This window comes from Curcuma longa, chromosome 16 (genome assembly GCF_044706935.1).
Source record: "Curcuma longa cultivar G26 ecotype Majalengka, Jawa Barat chromosome 16, ITB_CL_G26_1.1, whole genome shotgun sequence".
In the NCBI taxonomy this organism is placed as follows: Eukaryota; Viridiplantae; Streptophyta; class Magnoliopsida; order Zingiberales; family Zingiberaceae; genus Curcuma; species Curcuma longa.
This window is the reverse complement of record NC_133876.1, coordinates 420,692-445,921: the sequence shown is the minus strand read 5'-3', so window position 1 is coordinate 445,921 and position 25,230 is coordinate 420,692. Positions and strand designations below refer to the sequence as shown.

The 25,230-nt window shown below is 35.4% G+C and overlaps 2 protein-coding genes across 2 annotated transcripts in view; one reads left to right on the top strand and one right to left on the bottom strand.

Moving 5' to 3' along the window:
• Positions 1–336: 336 nt before the first annotated feature.
• On the bottom strand, positions 337–7,405 carry LOC141847615 (transcription initiation factor IIB-like). Its single transcript, XM_074735670.1, has 7 exons — positions 6,984–7,405; positions 2,828–2,852; positions 1,808–1,937; positions 1,592–1,722; positions 1,343–1,431; positions 727–803; positions 337–662 (listed from the first exon to the last, which is right to left on the bottom strand). Exons 1-7 carry the CDS (start codon positions 7,334–7,336, stop codon positions 529–531), a joined length of 939 nt encoding a protein of 312 aa, XP_074591771.1. The 5' UTR covers positions 7,337–7,405; the 3' UTR covers positions 337–528.
• Positions 7,406–18,287: 10,882 nt separating this feature from the next.
• LOC141847984 (protein PTST homolog 3, chloroplastic-like) overlaps positions 18,288–25,230 on the top strand; it is a 57,332-nt gene continuing 50,389 nt past the window's right edge. The window contains exons 1-4 of the mRNA XM_074736091.1: positions 18,288–18,293; positions 24,146–24,183; positions 24,264–24,314; positions 24,388–24,441. Of these exons, the coding sequence (XP_074592192.1) occupies positions 24,312–24,314; positions 24,388–24,441 (57 nt within the window). The 5' untranslated portion in view covers positions 18,288–18,293; positions 24,146–24,183; positions 24,264–24,311. The remainder of the gene's footprint in view (positions 18,294–24,145; positions 24,184–24,263; positions 24,315–24,387; positions 24,442–25,230) is intronic.

Sequence of the window (25,230 nt, the reverse complement as noted above, 5' to 3'; positions counted from 1 at the left end):
TGTCGAAGGTACCAGAACTTCACAATTATATTTGGCTCAGTGGATGTCAACTTGGAGGATGCATAAATGAGACAAGGTTACTCTTGGGCAAAGTCTTTCTTGAGAATCAAAGTCACTGGCATATCATCTTTTCAATTGTGATATTAACTAATGAAATATAAAGGAACTATCTACATATAGCATGAAGAAGTTTAGGGGCTATGACCAATTTAGCTAAAACATTCATTGTATTAACTGCTGCGAGCTCAATTGCATATGAAATAAACATCTAATAGATTTATTTGGCAAACCATTTTTGCAATTCCTTCATCTTACTCAGACCAGCCTTTGCTCGTCTAAAATAGAAGATTTTCTGAGAACTGTTTTTCCCTTTAAATGTATGTGACAACTTGAACTTATCAGAGAATAATTCTCATGAACAAATAAGAATTGAAGGCTAGAAACGTGATAAGCCAATCTTTGGCTAATGCAGCATACGACAATCTAGTCAATCTAAAAAACTTCAACTCCTTTGTTTAATAACTTAAACTATGGACTGCAAAGGTTCTTTAGATCCTCTTCCTTGGCAAAGTAGGTGGGAATGATCCTAGAAGCATAAGGATAAAGATCCTTGTATGCATTCTTTATTGTGCCTTCTGCCACCCCAGTTGCCAGTGATATATCTGCGCACAACAATGTTGGCTATATAAGCAAATTTTGACAGAAGATTTAAACAGACTACAGAACCTTTGAGGGGTTTCTTGTCATCATATAGCTGAGTTATCATGTAGATAATAGCAGCTGCAATTGAAATCGGGCTCCTCCTGCACAATTTGCAAAGTTAAAACGTTAAAGGAGAACATTAATCTGGGAAGAATTGTCCATCTAATAACATTCAATAATCAATGATAAACAGTTCTCTGTACCCAGCTATACCAACATTTAGTGAGACCTTTAACTTCTTCCTCAAATAAGATACAGTTTCTGCTACACTTTCTAGAGGATGAAAGCATTAGAGTAGTGTTTCAGGATTTAGTGGGAAAAATCAAAACTCATGTTTGGTTAGCAAATTCTTTAGTATTGCCAAAATTTGCTTTTAATTATTCTTGGGTATTTTCTTCTCCAGAAAAATTCCTAAAAATATTTTTCTAAGATTTTGTTTCCTGTGTTCATAACAATTCAAGCACAAGTTCCAAAACAGGTTATGCACTCTATAGAAGCATGGAGTCAATAACCTAGCAAAGCATACTAACAGGAAGTGCAGTCCCTTGTTGTAAATGCAAGCATCTAACAACCTAAGTTCTAACTTTTCAAAAGTATGCAAGCAATTCAGCTCTAACAAGCCATTCCCAAAGTAGTATACCTTATGTCAAGTTCCTCTGATTTTTGAACTGCTTCTTGAGCTGCTTTAACTATCTGATTTGGCATACCAAGATGGGAACAAAACCGTCTCTACAATACAATATAATACAAATTGTCAACCCAGTGTTGTCAGTTTGTAAAAAAAAAATAAGGAAAACAGACAAGGAAAGCAATACACAACATATATATATATATATATGATGCTTCGAAATCAAATTGAAAGTTAATTAGCACATATGCTCAAACTAACCAAGAAATCTCCTGCATGAATTGTACCCATCTCCATAGATTGTCCCATCTCAACTTCAAGCTGTTTTACAATGAACTCCTTTGCACGTCCTATTTCCTTCTTTGTAGCTCCATTGGCAACAGAACAAATTTCTAATTGAATTTAAATATACATATCAGCAATGTGTGCTGGTGAAGCAACCAAAATGCTGAAAGAAATTATAGAAAGACCACATACCCTTAACAGTGCGAGGTTTGTCCTCTTGCCGACAAGCAATATATAGACAGGCAGCTAAAATTGCATCTTGATTTCGCCCTCTAACAGATTTTAGGTCTTCAACTTTCTTAAATATCTCATTGGCACGATCCTTGAAATGACAAAAAAAAATGGCAAAGGAACAATACCTTTCACAAATAACTGTGTAAATTGATATTTTAACTTATTGAGAAAAGTAATAATTGATATTGAGCATGCTAAGAGTTAAACATTGTCAATATTATATAATGGTCAACTAAGAAAACAAAAAATTGAACATTAAATTCTGTAGATCATATTGTGTCATCAAAAGCAACATATTTAAGAAACAAAGAAATCATGGTTTGACTATTTTTTTACTGACAAAGCATCGTTTCAGCAAAAGGTGGAATCCATCACCCTAGCGGCCCCACACGGTCGGCCTCACGACCATCTGTGAGGAGGTAAATCGGGAAGCTGCAGTTGACCACTACGGGGAAGGGCATTACCTCGGTTTCACCGAGAACAAAACATCATAAACATAGGCAACTTGTGTTATAAAATTTCAATATCTAGTGTCTGAGTCATTAGTAATAAATGGTTCATAAATTGTGAAGCTATAAAGAAAATGCCTTGCTGGTGGGGTATGTAGATCACATTTCAGGGGATAGCTATATAGCTTTGTGTTTCTTTCAATATAACTAAAAAGTAGAATATCAAAATCCTGCAGGCTGCAGCGTGCCAATATGATCATATAAATGAATGACAACTCATAAATTAAGTGAAAATATCTAGGAATTGTCACTTGGCCATGAAATCAACACAAGAAATGAAGGCCCCTAAAAAAAACTTGACAAGTTGATGTCATCCACATCCATTACTAAAGTTTCAAAAACTTGGAAGACTTAAAACTTTCCACTATTTTCTCCTATATCATGATTTCAAAATTTTAATACTGTAAGATCCTGTTATTTTCAAAGAAAAAAATAACAAAATAAAAAACAACGTAAGGAAATTATGTACCTTTATAGTGGCCACAAGGTTCAACCTGGAAAAGATAATATTAAATCTTGCATTAGTAATCATTTCCAAATTAATGAAGTTTCAAATATTTTCAGTGCATTTAGTTGCTAAACTGCCACTAGCTGTGCATCTGCAATTTTAGAAGTGAAAATCTCTACACTCTATCTGCAATATGAGAACAAAAGGTAGTTGTAGAACAAATTGCATCATCCCAAGCATTTCATTTCAAGCACCTAAATAAATCCACCAAAAGGGCATATTCTTAGTTTTGAGGTAGGCAAAGAGGGAACCACTATGTCTATATGTATACAAATGCAAATATTCACCAAGACATTTGCTCTTAAAATTAAGTTATTGTGGTTGTTGAACACTACATATTGTCATGGGTTTAGTTTTAGCACCACTTGCCCATCCATCATTTAGACAACTTATCCCCGGAAAGTCTAAAAGTTGCTAAGTCTAACTCACTGAAAACTCACACAAGAGAAGCTAAGAGAGATTGAGAGAACTTTAGTAAGTAAAAAGTGCTTATTATTAAGGATGATTTATAAGTGAAGAAAAGGGAGCTATTTTTAGGCATTGTCCTCCTAAATAGATGGTTGGGACCATCCAACAATGTACATTATCCATGGTTTAAAATCCCATACCATATTCGAAACATCCGAAACATATCATTTCGATACATTACCGAACTTCAATACCACTCGGCACATACAGTGTCACCTTCCTATGCTTCAAAATTTTCCTCCTTTAACCACCAATCTGTCACCAACATCATGTATCGGAACATTGACACAATACCAAAATAATAAGATTTAGTCAAAGATCAAAACTTTGACATGGCTTAAGATTTTGAACCTTGACATTATCACGAAATATGTAAAGTATTCTACAAAATATCTAGATATTTTCAAGATGAAAAGATTCTATAGAAATATGTAGAATGATCTTAAGAAAGATTCTAGAAGAAAAGTCATAGATTAAGACCATAAGCCAAGAGAGTGAGTCAAAGGGTAGACCAAGAATCTCTCTTAGGCTTAAAATTAGGTGGGTTATGATATTTTACCTCACCCAAGCTCGCAACATCCTTGATGCAGTCTCTTTCTTGTGGCGCTTGATATGCTTGGTGAATTGCCATAAGACATTCTCTCATTCCAGATTTATCTTAATATTCAGTGGATTCTTCCACTTTATCAAATATTTGATCTAGTTTGGATTCCTTTTCCTTCAAATGATTCAATTCTCAAGAATGAACTCCACATCTTTATTGAAGCAAGTGACAACAACTGTTGGTGCATGATTGGACTTATTCCTACTTGGGTCATAGATAAGGCTTGAGAATGCTCACATGGACTTGAGCTTTAGCAAAAGTTGGACTTAGTAAAATATCTTGCCCACACATTGGATGATTAGGAAGGAGGAACCTTCATATCTTCTTACCAACCCCTTGTACACTTTCTGTAAGAACTTGAATTGCTAAGGTAGGAGTTTCACAAGTACTATGCCGCCTTTGTTGAATTCTACATGTTCTCACTTTGCACCTCTGGTTATTGCTTCATGTTCTTCTTAGGCTTGTACTTGAGTTGGAAATCAAACTCTGTTAGAAATCTTGCCATCGAACTTGGTTAGGACAAGTTTCTTTTGAGTCTAAAAATAACTTGTGGCAATGTTATCGATCACGATGATGAAGTGAGAACTCATCAAGTGATGGCATCGCGTGCAAAAGTAAAGTATAACATTAGTCATTTCCTCCTCTTGCACTGTGTAGCGCCTCTCGATTCCATTCAACTTTCGGCTTTGAAAGACAATGGGGTGTCCCTCTCATAAGTACACTACCAATAACAAAACATCGGTGTGTACCTCAAATGAGTTGGTATGGTCGAGCAATAGCAACATTAGTTCCTCCAATGATAGCCTTCCTCAATTCCTCAGAAGCTTAGTGGCACTTTTGTCTATTGCCACGAGAGTTTCTTCTTAAGAAGATCAGTCAGGGGTGTGACTTTGGTAGAAAAGCACTTGATGAAATGTTGGCACAGTCTACCAACCTAAAGAATGATCTCAACTCTATAACCTTAGTATATGGTTGTCAGTCTTAAATGGGTTTAACCTTGGCTTAATCCATTAGAAGCTTCCCATTGCAAATTCTATGGCCAAGGAACTTCACTTCTTATCGAGTAAATGAGCATTTCTCCCTCTTGACATACAACTCATTGCCACGTGGCACTTTGAAGACTTACTTAAGATGTTGCACGTTATCTTCAAAAGTTATGCTATATACTACAATGTCATCCAAGTAGACTACCACAAAGCGGTCAAGATTGCCTTAAGTTCATCCCTTGTAGCAATCCACACTTGATAGGATCCTAACCGCGGATCTAGTTTGGAGAAGTATTGAGCTTTCCCCAACTAATTAAAAAAATTAGCTATCAAAAAAATAAGATTCTTGTTTCTTGATAGTAATCTTGTTAAGTGCTCGATAGTTGATGCACATGCAGAGAGACTCATATTTCTTTTGAAACAATAGTGGAGGACCGAAAGGAGTTTTAGAGGGACAAATATAACCTAGTACTTGTTTCTCTAACTCAATTTGGTCACCAAACTTACAATGCCACCACATGTGCACAATATCTTATAAGTAGATGAATGCACCATTGATTCTCAAAGCATCATCTCGTATGCCTTTAGAGTTGAAAAATCACAAGCATCATTGTAGATGGTTATTGTTGGTGATGAGATATAGTTGAGGTTGTTGGCACTTGAACACGTTGAGCTAGTCCCACATGTGTGCCTATGACTCTTCTCATGTCTGTGTGCTTCCATTTTAACCCGTAAGTCCCACAACTCTTTTCTTCACAAACGCCTTGAATTCGGCAAGCTCTTGAGTGATAGCTTGCAGTTCCATGGTAAACATTTTGCAATCAAGAATGTTCTTGGTGAAAACACCCATAATACTTTAATGTTGAATGGTGGGAACTTGGCTATGATATCAACTATTACAAGCTTAATTTTAGCACCACTCACCTCTATGACACTGATAACTTATCCCCGAAAAATTGCTAAACAAGCGTAACTTGTTGGAGACCCATACAAGAGAAGCTAAGAGAGATTGAGAGGACTTGAGAGATTAATAAGTAAAGAATACTTATTATTCTTGAGGATTGTCTACAAGTGAAGGAAAGGGAGCTATTTATAGGCATCCTCCTCTTACAAGACAATCGAGATCAATTTGATCCAACGATGTACACTACATGTCCAGAAATATAATATTATCAAACAAAATATCTATATATTTTCACAATAAGAAGATTTTATAAATATATTTAGAATGATCTTAAGAAGGATTCTAAAAGAAAGGTCATGGGCTAAGATTATGAGCCAAGAGAATGGGCCAATGGGTGGAACAAGAATCTCTCTTAGGCGAAGTTGGGTAGGTTATGACAATATGCATATATTATCAAGCATTAGCTTCCTATTGCACTTACAGAATTCACAATGTTGTTATCAAGAGATGATGAAAATGGACTTTTGCTTTTAGAGATGAAAACCAAACAGTCTTTTCTTTAGATTCTCCCAAGTTTTCTGATTCAAAAACTTTATGAAACTCAATGATCTACCTATCTAGCATCATAGAGTTATGCAGACAAGCCCCTTACCGTCCATAAAACCGAAGCCTTCCTTGATGCCCTTCTAATTGTTATCAGTTATTCATGTAATACAATTTCTTTCTAGATTACCCAAAATGATATAGGAAGTTAGGAACACCCCCATAAGAGAAAGGTTTTCTCCTGAAAAGCCAAGTATATACCAGAGAACAACAAGAAAGAAAAAAATAAAAAATCTAAAGCCCCCTTAGGAATCTATGTGAAGATCCAATTTTAGTTTTCATGAGAGGCCTTAAAATTTGATCATCAGGAGCATCTGATTATCCTGCAACCAAAGGATCGTTCCTCACCCAAGATTTGGCACCATTACCTTAAGAGTGAAGAAACAGCCAACTCCCTATTGATAGTAGGAAAAAAAAAATATGGAAAAATCTTCTCTGTTTCGAACACATTATTTCTCCTGTGTAGGAAACCTATATTACGAAATCGTGGGAAAGTATCGTGCAGGCCTTGGTTAAAGGACACAATCATATCCGCAGAAGAGGAGAAATAACCTGTCCGCCATGGACGCGATGCCCTTGAAAGCATTGATGAGGTTCCGATCAGGGTTGGACCCTCGGTTCTGCCACCGTCCCAGCGAGGAGGATAGGAAATCGCCCTGCGCGCCGTTGGGCTTGGAGATGACGGTGGAAAGACCGCCGTCGGCCAGGAGGGGGTTGGTGGGGCCGCCGACACGGACCGGGTCATTGTCGCCGGACTCGTTGGCGAAGGTTCGCCACTCGGAGGTCTCGTCGATGGAATGCGACTCCAGCACCAGCCCGCACTCGGAGCACACCATGTCCCCCGCCGAGTGGTCGAACACCACCTCCGTGTTCCGCTTGCAGTCCGAGCAATATGCGTCCCCCATCTCCCTCGATCTCGTTCCTTCCGATCGACTTCTTCGATTCCCTCTCGCCGGCGAGCAAGATCTGCTACGAGAGAGACAGAGTAATTGTAATTTGGGGTTGGTTTGGGTGAAAGGCAACGCTTATATAGAGGGAGAGTCACACCAGCCACACAAATTGGATCTCAACGCATAGATCGATTCCAGTACCGCATGGTCGAATTATGTGTCTCATTGATGGTGATAAAGAAGAACGACGCTGACCGAAACCGACTCGTGTTTGTTTTATGTTATTGACATGGCCAGATCAAATACTCCCAAAACTGATTTCATTATTTCTTCCTTTGCTATTTTATTTATTTATTTGAGAAAAAAATTTAAAAAACGGACGTTCTAAATTAAACGAAATATTAAATGAATATTTTTTAAACAAAATTAACTGATGTCTCAATAATTTTATTTTAAAAATACTCTTTATTTCAGTATTATTATAGTAATTATATTTTATCTTAAAAATACTTTTTATTTTAATATTATTATAGTAGCTATCGATAACTACTATAATGAAAGTCCGAGTAATTATTAAATTATTATTTTTTATTTTAATATTATTAATTGCTATATTGTGTAATACTTAATATAATACTATTATAGTGTTGAGTAGTTATTTCTATATTTTAATTAATTTAAAATAATTTTATTGAAGTTTAAATAATTTTGACTAAGTTTATAAAAAATATTTTTAATATAATATTATTTAAAATTTAGGATTTAGATTTTAAAATTTTTAAAATTTAATTGTAATATAATATGTAAAAGTTATTTGGTATAGTTAATTTTTATGAGATCTCTTTAATGTATTAGAGTTTTATTTGACTTTTCCGTTTGAATAGTTGAGCATATACGGATGCCTGGCATTACAGAGATGTCGCATGACAGCACATGATCGATGTTCATAAAATTAAAATCAACTCCACGGCACAGCGTTCACGGTAAATTTAAAAGTGTTTTGGATGCACACTAAAGACTATAATTTGATTATCTACTAGCTAGGGCATGAGTTAGTGTCAAATTTGATGAAAAATTTGTGTTAGGTGGTCTCATATAAATGTGCGAAAATTAAAAGATTGAAAGTTTATCTTCATAAATAAAATATTCACTTTAGTATTGGAATAGTTTTCTAAGGGCAGTTAAGACTGCGAAGATCAATTATCGATATATTACTGTGAGCTTTTTAGATGTACTTATAAATGGCAAATCAACAGAGAAGACCACCCATATTAAAAAATAATTGAACAAAACTTAAACAAGATTATCAAAAAAAAAATTTTAAATCAACTGTTAGATGAAGATATTTGAAGAGAAAAAGTGATGTTGAGAAATGTGTCCCCAGTACTAGAGATAGAGAAAGAAAATGAGCCAAAAAAAAAAAACAAAAGGGCGAAGAGCTTATATAGTGAAGAATTTGAGTGGAGTTTCTCAACGCGAAAGAACACAGAGATTGAACAAGTACTATTGCCAGCGGAAGGTTGCCTTGTTAAACTCTGAAATAACATGAGGCATCTAATAGCAAAGTAAATGCAGCGGAAAAGATTGTTTTACCTCTTGCCATCGAGTCCCTAGACGATTACCAGGCTGCGAGAAAATCTAATGCTTCTGGCTTTTGTCTCCACTTGAACTATGATGGTGTATTTTCCTCTCTAAGAAGAAGGCAAGCAGAGCAAAACCAAGGACCAAATTCGTAGCATCCAAAACTCCCCAAAAACTCTTCCATCATCAAGTTATTGGAGAGTAATATATGGAGTGGAGTCATGGGTGGTAGTTTTAAAACTTCCAAAACATGGACCACAACATGGAGTCATGGTTGCTCCATGGCCAATGAAGCCAAAATAACCAACATTCTCCCACTTGGTCTATGTATATCCACCATATGACGACAATAACATATGGATCATGGCGATAGTTCCTCTAAATATGAGTATTATCTTCCATGTATCACAATATATTACGCTTCTCAATGTCAACTCCAAACAATTAGAAATAAACCATATGTTTATTTGTGGTCCAAATATAATGATATTTCTCAAAACAATAAGTATATATACATTTCAAAAGGAGAAATATCTAAACTGAATAAGAGTTTCATTAAAGAAATATTACATTATGGAACCAAGTCTCATTCGCGCTACATGATCCTTGAAACCCTTTGGTGGCATGCCCTTAGTCAGAGGATCCGCGATCATTAATTCAGTGCTAATGTGTTCAATAACCACTTTCTTTTCTTTAACACGCTCTCTTATGGCTAAGTACTTGATGTCGATATGTTTACTACGACTACCACTTCTATGGTTCTTAGCCATAAATACAGCAGCTGAATTATCACAATACAATGTCAGAGGCTTTGAAATAGAGTCCACAACTCTAAGCCCAGATATGAAACTCTTCAACCATACACCATGCGAGGTTGCTTCAAAACAAGAGACGAACTCAGCCTCCATAGTGGAAGTAGCAGTCAAGGTCTGCTTGGCACTTTTCCATGACACAGCCCCATCGGCTAACATAAACACGTAACCAGATGTTGATTTACGTGAATCAATACAGCCAGCAAAGTCTGCATCACTGTATCCAATGACTTCCAACTTCTCAGTCCGTCTATACATGAGCATGTAATCCTTGGTTCCTTGAAGGTATCTCATAACCTTCTTTGCAGCCCGCCAGTGGTCAACACCTGGATTACTCTGATATCTCCCAAGCATTCCAACAACAAATGCAATGTCAGGCCTAGTACAGACCTGAGCATACATAAGGCTTCCAACAGCTGAAGCATATGGAATGGTTTTCATTTGTTCTTGTTCGAGCTCATTTTTAGGACATTGATTCAAATTGAATCTATCACCTTTCACAATGGGTGCTACACTTGGTGAACAATCCTTCATTCGAAACCTCTCTAGAACTTTGTTGATATAGGTCTCTTGAGACAAACCTAAAATGCCTCTAGATCTATCTCTATGGATCTTTATGCCAATGACATAAGATGCATTACCCATATCCTTCATATCAAAGCTCTTTGAGAGAAATTGTTTCACCTCATATAGCAAACCCTTATCATTAGTTGCCAGCAAAATATCATCCACATATAGCACAAGAAAGCAAATCTTGCTCCCACTGACCTTCTGGTATATACAAACATCCATGATATTTTCTTCAAAACCAAATGAAGTAATAACATCATGAAATTTCAAATACCATTGACGAGAGGCTTGTTTTAACCCATATATGGACTTATTCAGCTTACAAACTAAATTCTCACCATTACTAGAGGAAAATCCTTCTGGTTGTTTCATGTAAACCTCTTCCTCTAGATCACCATTAAGAAATGTTGTTTTCACATCCATTTGATGTAGCTCCAAATCAAAATGAGCTACCAATGCCATGATTATACACAACAACAACAACAACAACCAAGCCTTATCCCACTAAGTGGGGTCGGCTATATGGATTCTTTTACGCCATTGAGCTCTATCTCCTATTATATCATCATTTATATTTAAATAAATTTTATCTTGTTTTATTGTTGCTAACCAAGTCTTTTTTGGTCTACCTCGCCCTCGTTTGATATGCGTATTTGTCATAGTTTCACACCGCCTAACTGGAGCATTTATCGGTCGTCTAAGTACATGTCCGTACCACCTTAAACGTGTCTCACGGAGTTTTTCCTCAATAGATGCAACTCCAACTTTCTCTCTAATGCTCTCATTTCTTATTCTGTCCATCTTCGTATGTCCACACATCCATCTTAACATCCTCATCTCCGCAACTCTCATCTTTTGCTCATGTGCTCGAGTCATAGCCCAACATTCAGCGCCATATAACATGGCAGGTCTAACTGCCGTTTTATAGAACTTTCCTTTAAGTTTTAGAGGCACTTTACGATCACATAAAACACCTGATGCTCTCCTCCACTTCAACCATCCTGTTTGTATTCTATGTAAGACATCTCTCTCAATCCCTCCATCGGCTTGCAAAAATGATCCTAAATATTTAAAACTCTCAGTTCCAGACAACTCATCATCTCCTATTTTAATACTTGTCTCATTACGTTCAATATTGCTAAACTTAAATTCCATATATTCTGTCTTTACTCTACTAAGCCTAAAACCTTTCTCTTCTAGTGTTTCTCGCCAAGATTCTAATTTAGCATTTACTCCCTCACGTGTCTCATCTACCAATACAATATCATCTGCAAACAACATGCACCATGGTACGGTATCTTGAATGTGTCCAGTAAGTTCATCCATGATTAGTGTAAAAAGATAAGGACTTAGAGCTGACCCTTGATGTAACCCTATCTTTATTGGAAATGCTTCAGTTAATCCGCCTGAAGTCTTCACTCTAGTCGTTACTTCCTCATACATATCCTTAATTAGGTCAATATATACTACGCTAACACCCCTCTTTTCTAGAATTCTCCATATAATTTCCCTTGGGACTCTATCATAAGCTTTTTCTAAATCAACAAATATCATATGTAGATCTTGCTTTTGCCCCCGATACTTTTCAATTAGTTGCCTGAGAAGATGTATAGCTTCTATTGTCGACCTACCAGGCATAAACCCAAATTGATTAATTTAATGCCCCTATAATTTGTACAATTTTGTACGTCCCCCTTACCTTAGCTATTTTATAAATGTCTTTTTCTCCTTCTTTTGTATCCAATTTTCGATATAACTGCTCAAAAGTTGTATTTTTAACTTCATTCACTGCTTTTTTAGCCTCTTTCTTAGCTAATGTATATTTTTTTAAATTTTCTTCATTCTTGCAAATATATAATTTCTTATAGGCTATTCGTTTTTCCTTCACTTTTTCCTGTACTTTCTCATTCCACCACCAAGATTCTTTACTTGGTGGTACATGCCTCTTTGATTCGCCGAGTATACTCTTGGCTATTATTTTCAACTTTGATACCATTTTATCCCATGTTGTAGTAGGGTCACCGTATACTTCACCTAATACTTGTCTTTCTACCTTCTCCTTAAATATGTTTTGTTTCTCATCCTTCAACTTCCACCACTTAATTTTAGGAGTAGTGGATATTTTCTTTTTATGGATATGAAGCTGAATGTTGATTATGAAGCAAACGTATGAGCAAAAGATGAAATTCTTAGAGATGAAAATATTAAGGTGGATATACGAATATACGAAGATGTATTGATAAAAAATAAGAACTTTAGAGTGAAAGTCAAAGTTGCATCTCTCAATGAAAAACTCTGAGATAGTATGGATATGTACTTAGGCAACTAATAAATTCTCCAACGATGTGAGACCTAGACAAATATTCACATTAATCAAGAAAGAGGGAGACTAAAGAAGATTAGGTAAACAACGATAAAACATGATAAAATTCATTTAAATATAGATGATGATATATTAGGGGATCAAGCTCAATAGTGTAGGAAGATCTATATAGTCGACCTCAGTTAGTGGGATAAAGAGTTTGTTGTTGTTGTATTGATGTTACTTCTAAGGAAGACCAATCTTTTTCTCTTAGGGGAAGTTTAATTCTATTAGGGAAGATAAGTTAAAACATATACTCTTCCTTGGCCTACCCATCTCACAACCTTCTCATCTTAGTCCAAGTTAGAACCTGATGTTGTATAAGTCCAAAACTCCTACAGTTGAAAGTGAGGTATGCACTAATCCATTTTCCTCTCTTATTCCATGATTATGCTTTACATATTGCCTTAAGAAAACGGGATAAAAGAGTGCACTAAACATATAAGATATCTATTGGCTAAATTAGTGTTTTTTCATAAATTTCTCCTCATAGAAGTTTCTTAGCCAATTTAAATGCTATCCCAATTCTTAATATCTTATTTGAGGCTTTATCTGATGGAAAGTGGATAGAAGCTATGGCAGTAACGATGGAGGCACTTAAGAAGAATAAAATATAAAAGTGGAGTTGCCACAAATAAAAGAGCAGTGGGATGCAAATGAATATTTGTTGTGAAGTACATATCAGATGAGCACTAGAGAGATACAAGGCGAGGTTAGTTGTTAAGGGCTACACACAAACCTATGCAGTGGACTATTGATGTGTGTTAACCGCAAGTACATGGTTGTCGTCAAGTAATAAAATATCATTTCTGAGATTGTGTTGTTGACTACCAGTTTACGTACAAAGAAGGCTATCTAGACGAATCGAATTGAGGGGATTGCTGCGAAATCAAAGCAAACTAAGAAAACTGAATGGAAATGATGGGAAAATCTTATCTTAAGACAATTCTAGGATTTTGGTTTCACCGCGATGAATGTCGACAGTATAGTTATGACTCCCTCTGTTACACGTTAGATTATTCTTAAAGGTGATTTGTCCTAAGGTAATCGATGTTTTCTTTCAAAATACAACGATGTATCTATCTTAATGCAACTCCTAATCTCATGGTAATTGAATTAAGATAGACCCTTTACGCTCTGTAACAATCAATGTTATCTTCGAGAGAATTCAAACTACTTTCGTGATCAAAAACTTAAGTTCAATTTTATAGGTGTGAGATTAAAGTTCACCTCTCAGTTCATCCTTTAATCTCTAATTTATGCAAACGTACGCTAATACATTCACAATTAAGTATACTAAAACTGAATCAAGAAAGATCATATTATTAATAAACATCAATTGTTAACTCATCATCGGGCTACTCCCTAATCCTAGAATAAGGAGACTACTCCATAACGATGAAGATACAAACCATTGTCATAAAGAAAGCATTTTACAATCGAAAAATAAGATTAAGTTGTAGAAAGAACTCGATTGTAGATGCTATCGATATCTTTGGAGGATCTCCATGTGCTTTTCGATGTCTAGAATCTCTTGGCTCTTTGGATGTCTAGGAAACAACTCTCTTGTAGGTCTCTTATCACGAGATGTCTCGTAACTGCCGCCCTTTGCTTCCTTTTATAGGTCTCAAACCCTAACAAAATTTTCTAAAAATTAAGGCAGTGGCATCAAATAAACTCACGATCCATGGTCGTGGAACGCGCCACGAGCTGGTGATGTGCGAATATTGTAAGTGCACGGTCGTTGTCAAGTAATAAAATATCGTCCTCTGGGACTCGTGAAGTCTACTAGTTCACATGCAAAGTAGACTATCTAAATGAATCAAAATCGAGAGAATTTTATTATGAAAGTGAATGAAGTAAGAAAGCAAAATGAGAAGTTGCAATTCTAGGACTTCGGTTTCACCGCGATGACACTCTAATTATAATTTCCTCTTTTACCTCAGTGTTTGATATACTTGAAGGTGGTCTATCCTAAGGTAACCAATATTTTCTCTCAGACAATAATGATGTATCTACTCAAATGCGACCCTTACTTTCATGATAGCCATACTAGAGTGACCGCTTTCTCATGGAGGCTCTTGTTACGATATCCCACGATCTCCTAGATTGTTATCCCTTATTTTGTGAGGTTGAATTGGGGTAAACCTTTTACGCTCTGTGATAGCCAATGGTACATCCGAGAGATTTTGGATTACTCTCGTGAATAAATCCTCAAGTCCGGAATTTATAAGTCGGAGAATTATGTTCACCTCTCGGTCCTTCTCTTTTTTCCTATGATATTTTAATGTACGTTAGCATCGTTAACATGTAACCATACTAAAATCGAATCAAGTATAAAACACATCATGCGATAAAAGATAAGATTACAAAATATAAGTGTCAACTTTACATTGGATTACTTCCTAATTCTAGAATTAAGGAAACTACTCTATGGAGATGGAGATATAAGTCAAAGACATCGAATAAAACATTTTACAACTCAATGAAATAGAGAAGAGTAAAGGAAGCTCAATCGTAGATGTCGATATTGTCTTCGGAAGATCTCTTTGTCTCTTTGGCGGACGGAATCTTTTGCAGTTCCTTAGAAGACGACTCTCTCCTAGGGGTCTGCCATGGGGAAACCCTTGATAAGGAAGAGGAGATTTCCTTGATCTCAGATACCTTAAATTGATGCCCATTGGTTGCTTTTATAGACAAAAAAATTACCAAGTTATAACAATTTTTTTTTATTTTCCGCAGGGGCATCGCCAACCAACCCTAGCCCGCCACGATTGTGGTAGGCACCATGGCCTAGCCGTGGTGAGCTCTGGACACCTCACCAATGAATAGAGGGGAACACAACCGTGGTGGCCAACACGGCTTGACCGTTTTTCTTGTTGAAATTTTCGGACGATGCTCTGATGCTAGTTCTGCCTTCAAGGGTGATGCATGACTATGTTTGGAGACATAGTTGGTGCATCATGCTGGAACATGTGCTTCCAAGATTTTCGTCTTAAATGAGTTCCAACTTCACGTCCTGTCAATAAAACACACAAAGTGCAATTTCTCAAACTAAAATGATGAAAAGAGTACGAAAGTTAGGAAACTATGCAAAATATGCTCATGTAATATAGTAGATGAATGCTAAATAATATTGAAAATATATGCATGAATTACATACATTAGCTGGCTGTGGATGGTACTGTGGTGAATTTCCTATCTACTCAGTAAGATCCACGACCATGGTGGCTACCACAGCCTAGTTGCAGATCATTCTGCTTTTTCCCGGCTGATGCTCCGCAGACTATAGATATCTTGGATGGTCTACAGCCGTAGTGGCTATCATAGTCTGGTCGTAGATCATGCTGCAATACTGTTCCTTTAACTTTGCGTCTCCAAACATGCTCCAACATCAAAATTTTCACGTTCTGTCAATATAAAACATAAAGAACAGTTATCCGAACTACAAAGATAGAAAATGGATGCAAATACTAGAAGTTAACACAATCAGGCTCATGTAATGCAGTAAATGTATGCTAAATAAGACAGATAACTTATGCATGATTCACACACATCAACTATCAAGAGACATTTGTGCTGGTGGATAAGATGAATAAAGTGAGGGTTTTATTGTCTTTGGCCATAAATTTCAATTGGGATTTACAACAATTTGATGTGAACAATGCCTTCATGGTGACTTAGAGGAAGAAAGATATATGGAGATTCCATTAGGCTTTAGAGGAGAGATATAATGAAACAAGGTTTACAAAATGAAAAGGCATTATATGGACTCAAATAGTGACTGAGAGTTTGGTTTGGTAGGTGTACAAAGGTGATGCTCAATCTCGGGTATAAGCAATATCAAGGTGATCATGCATTATTCATTAAACATACGACTTTTGGAGGAGTTCCTGCTCTTCTTGTATATGTTGATGATATAGTTGTTACTGGGAACGATGAGAAAGAAAAGGAGGCCTTAAGAAATTGGTTGACAAAGGAATTTGAGATAAGACTTGGGAAGATTGAAATAGAAGTAGCTCGATCTTGGCAAAGTATCTTCATTCCCAATAAAAGTATGTGGTTAACCTCTTGAAGGAAACTAAACTAGTAAATTAGCATGTAAACCTGCTTCAACTTGGATTGATCCCAATCATAAACTTGGAGAGCTGAATGATAATAAGGCAATAGATAAGGAAAGGTTCTAGAAATTAGTATATTTGTCACACACTCGGTCGAACGCTGCCTATGCTATGAGTGTGGTAAGTCACTTCATGCACAACCATAAAGTTCACCTATAAGCTACAAACTAGATATTCCACTACCTAAAAGCTAATACACGAAAAGAAATTTTATCCAAGAAAAGTGAGGAATTGATTCTTGAAGCTTACACTGATGTAGATTATGCAAGATCTCCGATTGTTAGATATTCCACTTACTACACGTTCTTAGGTGGTAATCTAGTCACATGGAAGAGGAAAAAACAAAATGTGGTAGCTCAGTTAAGTACAAAAGTAGAGTTCAAGATTATAACTCAAGATGTGTGTGAGCTATTGTGGTTGAAGATCATCCTTGAAGTTCTCAAGATCAAGTGGGAGCAACCTATGAGACTATATTGCGATAACAAGTCAGCCATTGATATTGCTCATAATCTGGTATAGCATGATAGGACAAAGTACATCGAGATCGATAGACACTTTATAAAGGAAGTTACACAACAAGTTGATTTGTACTCCCTATGTGCTTATGAAGGAACAACTTGTGGATGTGTTTACAAAGGGACTTAATGGTCATGATTTCTTGATGATTATAGCCAAGTTGGGAATTGATGATCTTTGTTCACTAACTTGAGGGGGAGTGTTGAAAAACTGCTAACTATTTTAGGATAGTTTCTGATTATTAGGAAAAGGATAATTAGTTGTGGAAATCCCTATGGGGATCTAGTTTAGGAATAGAATATTTTAGTTTTATTCTTTTTTTTTTTATTTCTATACATGGTCAATGTCAATGTATATATACTTATTATTGTGCATAATGAAAAAAGTGAGAGAATTTCATTCCACTGACATGCTGATTGTTTTTTGTTGATTTATGTTGTGAAGTTGGTCTCACAAAGACATGGCACTCATCAACTTTGATCAAGGGTTATATATTTATTAGCAGCAGGCGTTGTCCTATCTGAATAAACGAGTGAGTGTAATTTAATTCAAACTCTGAAGTCCTCTAAACATGACAATAATAGCCCATAACTCCTTTTACATAAGCTATAATTCATTAATATTTTAATGTATTTATAATTCAAATTTCAGAATAGCTTAAACAGGAAGAACAGACATGCTTCTACTATCCTAACACAAATTCAGTTTTGTTCAACTTAAATTATTTGCAGTCCTTATAGATAATGTAGGTATGGATTAATTGTCCACTAATGTTAATGCATAGTTAGGTTATTTCTCTTGCCTTCTTACATATATGTACCACTCTATTTTCTTTCTAAGAAGCTTGTAGAAGAGAGGTTTAACTTGAAAGTTTCTGGCTCCTTGCAATTCCCACAGGAAGGATCTTGCAAATATTGTGAGGCGGAGAGGATACAAGGCAATTACAGAGCTTCTCCTAAATTCTAATAGAATAAACCATTTTGATAAAACTTCAGAAGGAAATAAAGATGGTACGTTTTTGGATTCATTTCAATCTGAAGGTTTGCAAATATTTTCAAAGTTCACTTTGGTTCTTAATATAGTTGTAACACTGATGTGATATCTGAAACTTAGGATAAAAGAGAGAATCATAAAGGTGTCTCCTGATCCTGACTTACCGAATCATTAGGCAACCATTCGCCCTTCGATTTGGTTAAATCAAATGGTGTAATACTAGTTGAAAGTATGGTTTAAAATCTCGATCATTTTGGAATTTTAGTCTATGATTGGAACGATACAGTTTTGATACCATATTGTATTGTGCCGATATGATTTCGATATTTTTTAAATATAAAATATATTAACTAAAAATAAAAAATTTAACCTATATATTTAAAAAATTAAAAATTAAAAATTAAAAATATATATTTTTAAAAGGAAAAAAATAATATGGGATCGCGTCCCATATAGTAAATAAATAAATAAATTTATTATATATTTTCTGAATTAAAACAAATAATATATATATGTTACCCTGCGTGCCTGATCCTACGCGCCTCGTCTACGATAGAAGATTACGGGTGCTCGAAAGCATTTCGGGCTTCCGAGTGCCCAAAATAGGAACAATGCCATTATTTATTTATTATTTATTATTTTTATTTCTGGTTAAGTCATTTAAGATTTTTCCTTTTAGGGTTTAGGGATTGGGTTATAATATTATGCACAAAAAATTTCAAAACGAAAAAAATTTAGTTGCTCACGGGGTGTGTTGGGTTGTTATCCTGCACACCCAGTGAACAACTAAATTTTTTTCGTTTTGAAAATTTTTTTGTGTTTGATATTATAACTTAACCCCTAAACTTTAAGGGAAAAATCTTAAATGGCTTAACCAGAAGTAAAAAAAAAAATAAAAATGACACTATTTTTATTCCGGGCACCCAAAACATTTTCAGACGCTCGAAATCTTCTATCGCGCACTGCACGTTCAGGATCAGTCACGCAGGGTAACAGAATGCTATATATATATATATAGGGACCTGATATGTTGCACATCTTATGCTAGACATCCCGTGAGCACCTAATATAAAATATATATATTTAAAAATTTTCACTTCCTTTAGTTTAAACACTTAATCCTAAACCCTAAATCCTAAATCCTAAAAAAAAAAAATTTTTATACTAGGTGCCTCACGAGGTGTGTAACATATCATTTGTGTATATATATATATATATATATATAAGTTAATGAGATCATTTTATTAAGATTTAATTTAAACCTATTTAGATTATCCCTATTATAGATAGGAGTTCATTGAAATTATTAATACCTAATTTCAAAATTTATAATATCGAGTCGTGCCGATATAGTTTTAGTATTTTTAAAGTATAAAATATAAAATATATATAATTAAAAATAAAAAATTAATCTAAATATTTAAAAAATAAAAAATAAAATATTTTTTAAAAAATAATAGGATAATTTTATGAGACTTTAATTAAGCTTATTTAGATTATCTCAACTATAGCTAGGAGTTTATTATTAAACTAAAGTTAAAAAAAAGATTTCGTGACCGCGACGGGGCATGGGTGGCCGCGCGACCAGGGCGGGGTACGACAGCCCGCATGACACCTTCGGAGGCGTCATCGAGCCTGCGCGCCTTTGGACGCCTTCAGACCCGCGTGATGCTCTGGAGGCGTTGTCGGACCCGGGAGACGCCTTCAGACGGTATCCCGTTCGGAATGTTGGTGCCGATGTTGATGGAATGAAAAATTTTGCCGGTATCGAGCGAAATGGCTTGAGATTTCAATCTTTGCCTAATTTTAATTAAAACCTAAATTTCCTGCCTCACCCGCGTGCCCGCAATGAAAAATTTTGCGCCCCCTTGCCTAATTTTAATTAAAACCTCGTCCCACTGCCAACACCACCCTTCTGTTCATGCGAGCAACAATGCACGTCGGCGCCACCTTCCTGTTCCATGTCGCTAGTGACTGCGTGGCTCGTGTGATGCCTTTGCAGTGGTCGTGGGGCTTGCGCAACTCCTCCGCGGCGGCTGTGGGGCATGCGCGACGCCTTTACGACAGCCGCGAGGCTCACACGATGCCTCTGTGCCGGCCACGGGTCGTGCCGGTGTTGGTGTCGTGTTGGTCAACGGGTGAAACGAATGTTTTGCTCGTGCTGTTCGATATGGTATGGTACGATATTTTAAACCATGTACTTGAAAGTCATCTCCCACGATGTGAAGATTCAGAGTCTTCAACAGATTCCTTGCATCTAAAGGCAATAAAATATTTACAAACTCGAGAATTAGATACAGTAAAAGGTAACTATATAAGGTAAATTTGCTCGTTATTTCCAATTATAACTATATGAAAAAAAATATTGTAGTCATTAAGAAAATAAACAATAATATAGATTTTCACTAAGATTATAATAAAAAAAATACTAATATAATAACATCTAGGATATTTATATAATTGTTAGTATCATGAAGTTCACAATTCGTATCATATGATCCGTTACAATTCATATGTAAAAGATATGATTTTACATATAATTGGAATTTAAAAGAATTACTATAGTTTGGTTTGATCCAATGCAATTTGATATGCATTTTGTTTTGGGTGTTTCTATATAAGAAAAAAATTATTAAAAGTTAAATTCAACCAATTATTTAAGAGTAATTTAGCCTAAACTGAATGAATTAGAAATTAAACCTAAGTAATCATACAACAAGAAAAAAAGAATAAATCTTATCTTATATCATGGAACAATAAAGGTTGAAGAGAGTAGAATCTCAAGGTCAACAATGACAGGAAAAAAAATATTATCATGTGACAACAAAGTTGTTGGTAGACAGAGGCAGATTTAATGTCTAACAACAAAAAAGAACAAGTTTTGGAATGTCGAAAACAAAATAATGATTTTGGATGCCATGTCGCATTCCCCTCTTCGCTTTGTATGACCATTGCTTGCTTAAAATAATGATGATGTCTAACAACAAAAAAGAAGAACAAGTTTTGGAATGTCGATAAACAAAATAATGATGACTTTGAAGTCATGCCATGTCAAAATCATCTTGCATTCCCCTCTTCGCTTTGTATGACCATTGCTTACCTCTCTCTGTTTAGCTGTGTGAATGCTACTGGTGTTGGGACATTAGTTTTGAAATATCAACATTTAACCTACACCAGATATTAGAACCAAAATGAGACAAATATAAACTCAACAAAATTTATAAAAGACGACAAATTAGAAGGATAATCTTTGATTTTTGTATCCACAATCTCTTTAGATCTAATAAATATACATAAGCCAATAGTTGATCAAAATCCTGGCAGTGCAAAAATGTTGCTCTCCTAAGGAGTGTTTTCTGTTCCATACATGTCAGTTTGGCAGAAACCAACACCTTATGGACACGACCGGATCCCCTTTGTGGACATGACCATGAGGAGTGTGATACAGATTTCAAGTTCCATGTCCAGCAGCACCTAGTGTAATCAAATATAAATATGATTTTAACACGAGAATAATGCAAGAGATAATAATATGAACCCGAGAAATAAATGAGATTTTTCTAAGTATTCCATGATACCTCTCTTTTAATCACTAGTCATTATTCCTTTCTCTTAATTCCATCTCTTCTCTGATCCTTTTTCTTCTCTATTTTATACCTTTCTTTCTTTCTACTGAGAGTAAGCTTTTACAGAGCTTGGTCAAATAGAACTAATTTTACCTATTAAATATAACTAATTGAATGCATTGAAATTTGGTGAATTTGGAACACTAATTCAAGTTAACAAAAATATCAATTATACTTCTAAATTTTGATCCACCTAATTAAAGATAGTATGGAATTGGATAATTAAATATAATTATTTATTTTAAGTTTCAGTAACAATTGTGACTTTAAGTCTACAATGAGAGTAGAGTTTACAATAATTTCTCTATATTATAAGCATTTGGCAAATGAAACTTTCCTTTCCTTTTTGAACTGAAATAAATTTAGAAACTGAAAAAGGGTCAAACAGTATGGTGAAGTTGACATCAAATATTGATTAATTTTAAATTTGGAGATTAGTTCGAGTTAGATTTTATATTCGGAAACTGATTGCTTCCAATCAACTTATGAAATATTGTAAGTTTACACCAAAAGATTTTTATTTATTTTTATCAGTATGAACATGGAAAAAATGTCTTTTTTTTGGATAAGTAAAAATTGTATAGCTTGTATCAAAATGTACAAAATGAGGCTTTAGGAGCTATTCACGTTGTATCAGATCTGAATAGAAAAAATGTCTTTGTTGTTATGGTCCTACAACCATTGTCGTTCCTAGTCCTTATCCTGACAATTGGCAATCTAAAGTCCATATGAGTTAGACCTCTGTAGATGTTCCAGGAGAATGACAGTTATTACAAGTACGACAACTATGACAGGATTTGCAGCACTATGTCCTTTGTCACAAATGAGTTGCAGTGCATGTGTTTGAGCTGTGACAATCAACATCAATGCTTCGAGGAAACTACCTAAAAGCCCATACAACTGTAAGATGGAATTCATGACTTTTGTTAGATGGATGATACCTCCTGATGTTGTCAAATCTGTGCTCATCCTATCTCTCATCTACATGATTAATCAAGCACCTTGATGCTGCTTTAACCTAAAAAGAAAAAAAAACACCTAGTTGCATGTACATTCAACACAAGATGCTGGTAGGTCACTCTTGATTGGTTCCACTTATAATGTATCCACCAAAATGCAGTTTGGTGAGACCTACTGTTGTTTGATGGTGTTGACAATCTACAAGCATATACGTGACATTAATCTCTCTCTCATACATCATAGGCTAGTCAAAGAAATCCTGGGAGTGTATCCAATCATTAAAAAAGTAGCAGAAGCTGTATGACTTGATGCAATGACTAGGCAAGTAGGGAAAGATGAGAAGGAACTTTTCTTTCTCAGTAGAAAAGTGATGCGCATGAGGCGGTCAAGCACTATTCCACCGCAATGTTAGCATTTATATTTTTTTGGGTTGATGAAGAAAATGCTAGAAAGAAGTTGAAGAGAACTAGGTGATCCAGGTAACAAAGAAAATTGTTTCTAAATTTAAGAGCATTATCGAACTGCTAGTACAAGATGAGCACTTATGGTTTCAAATTTCCTTCTTTGCTGGTCGGCACAAGACAACTTGACAAGGCCATGAAAAGCACTCTGTCTTCCTCCTCCATGAGTGACGAAGTAGAATAGAATTCCCATGCAATAAGATTTCTTCTTTCTCTGTTTTGTCCACCTCCTTCTCTACCTCATACTCTTCTTCCTTGGAGTGACCAGCAACGGAATCATATTGGTCTGAAACAGTGTCATTTGTCTTGGGCTGAAACTCCAAATCAGAAGACTTTAAACTATGCTCATGCTAGTGTTGCTCGCCAATGACCTTATTACACTTAAGGTGATGAACAAGTGACAAACTATTACTGGCTTACAGACATTAAGTTTATTTTCTATGTAAACTCTCATTTACTTTTACTTGCTGATGTAGTTTCAGGGTTCTTTACCCCCATACATTGAGAACAGTGCAAGGACATTGGAAACATCACTTCCACCCCTTCATTGGGCATCCATTGGTTGATGGAGTTTGATTGAAAGTGTAAAATAATTTGGTGGTATAGATAAATTAGTTGTTTGAATTGATGCAAAATCTATGTTCACTGCAAGCTTTAAATTTTGTCAAAATCCACATTAGGTACATAATGTACATGTATAATTTTGTCTAAGCTTTTGATTTCTAATCAAAAGCTTACTAGTTTCTGCTTGTTTAGACTTAATATGGAAGATATAATACAATCATCAATTAATGAACTCTTATTTGATAAATGATTCCTCAGGTGAAGGCTTTGCTTTTAATAGGGCTTTTCCTTCAGAGGTTGTTCCTTGTTATCTATACTCATATACCGGTAGTTTAGTATCCATCCAATTGTATAATTGTTCTATTGTGTCCTTTAGGCTATTGAAGGAGACAATTTCAACGACATTAATCATCTAAAGAGCTTGATGGTAAAATATTAGCCTGTTTCCTGCTTAAGCCTTTTGTTGTGTTATTATTTACTCTGTACTTGTATTGTCGTAGTGCCAAAAGGAGATGGAACTCTCCGAATTAAAGAAGCAAATTGAAGATGAAAAGGTACTAATGATTTTTTCTTTTGATAATTACAAACTGATGCTTATTCCAGAGAATAGTTTCAACATTTTTCCGGGAGTCATATTTGTCAAATTATTTAAAGTTGAGTGTTATTTACAACCAAACATTCTGAAATTCATTGCTTTATAACACTATCAATGTGAATTATAAATTCTTTAGGTATGATAAAATTCTCAATGGAGTACATGTTAAGTGTTTAAAGATTAAGTTATACAATAAACATATGACACTTGAATGAGATCATGGTTTAAAATTTCATACTATGTTGGACGAATAGTCAAAATTTATCATTCCGCTTGTTGTCCGGCATTGACATTGTGAGCCGCCGGGGGGTCACGAAGGTGTCGTGATCCTATGGCGACCTCCGTTGGGTCATGGATGTGTTGCAATCCCAGGGCGACCTCGGCGAGGCCATGAAGGCGCTGCGATGGGTCGCTGTAGCCTCTGTGACCCTGCGGAGGCGCCGTGATGGGTCTCTGTAGCCTCTACGACCTTGCAGAGGTCATTGTGGGATCGCGACACTCCTGCGAGTTCCGGAGGTGGCTGTGTGGGCGTCGTGATTTTGTATTTTTTTAAATTATTTTATTATTTTTAGTATTTAGATTAAAATTTTTATTTATAGTTAATATATTTTATATTTAAAGAATATTTTTTTAGATAAGTAAAAGTGGTATATCATGTATCCAAAATGTACAAAATGAGGTTTTAGGGTGTATTCATGTTTGATGTAGTATCAGATCTGAATAAATATCTAAATACCTATATCTATAT

What these genes read in the sequence shown, in the direction of transcription:
- LOC141847615 (XM_074735670.1), bottom strand. Translation starts at nt 7,336, where the DNA reads ATGGGGGACGCATATTGCTCGGACTGCAAGCGGAACACGGAGGTGGTG. An exon ending in CAAACCTCGCACTGTTAAGG is followed by an intron (nt 1,723 to 1,807) that starts GTATGTGGTCTT and finishes AAATTCAATTAG; the next exon opens with AAATTTGTTCTGTTGCCAAT. An exon ending in TTCATGCAGGAGATTTCTTG is followed by an intron (nt 1,432 to 1,591) that starts GTTAGTTTGAGC and finishes ATTGTATTGTAG; the next exon opens with AGACGGTTTTGTTCCCATCT.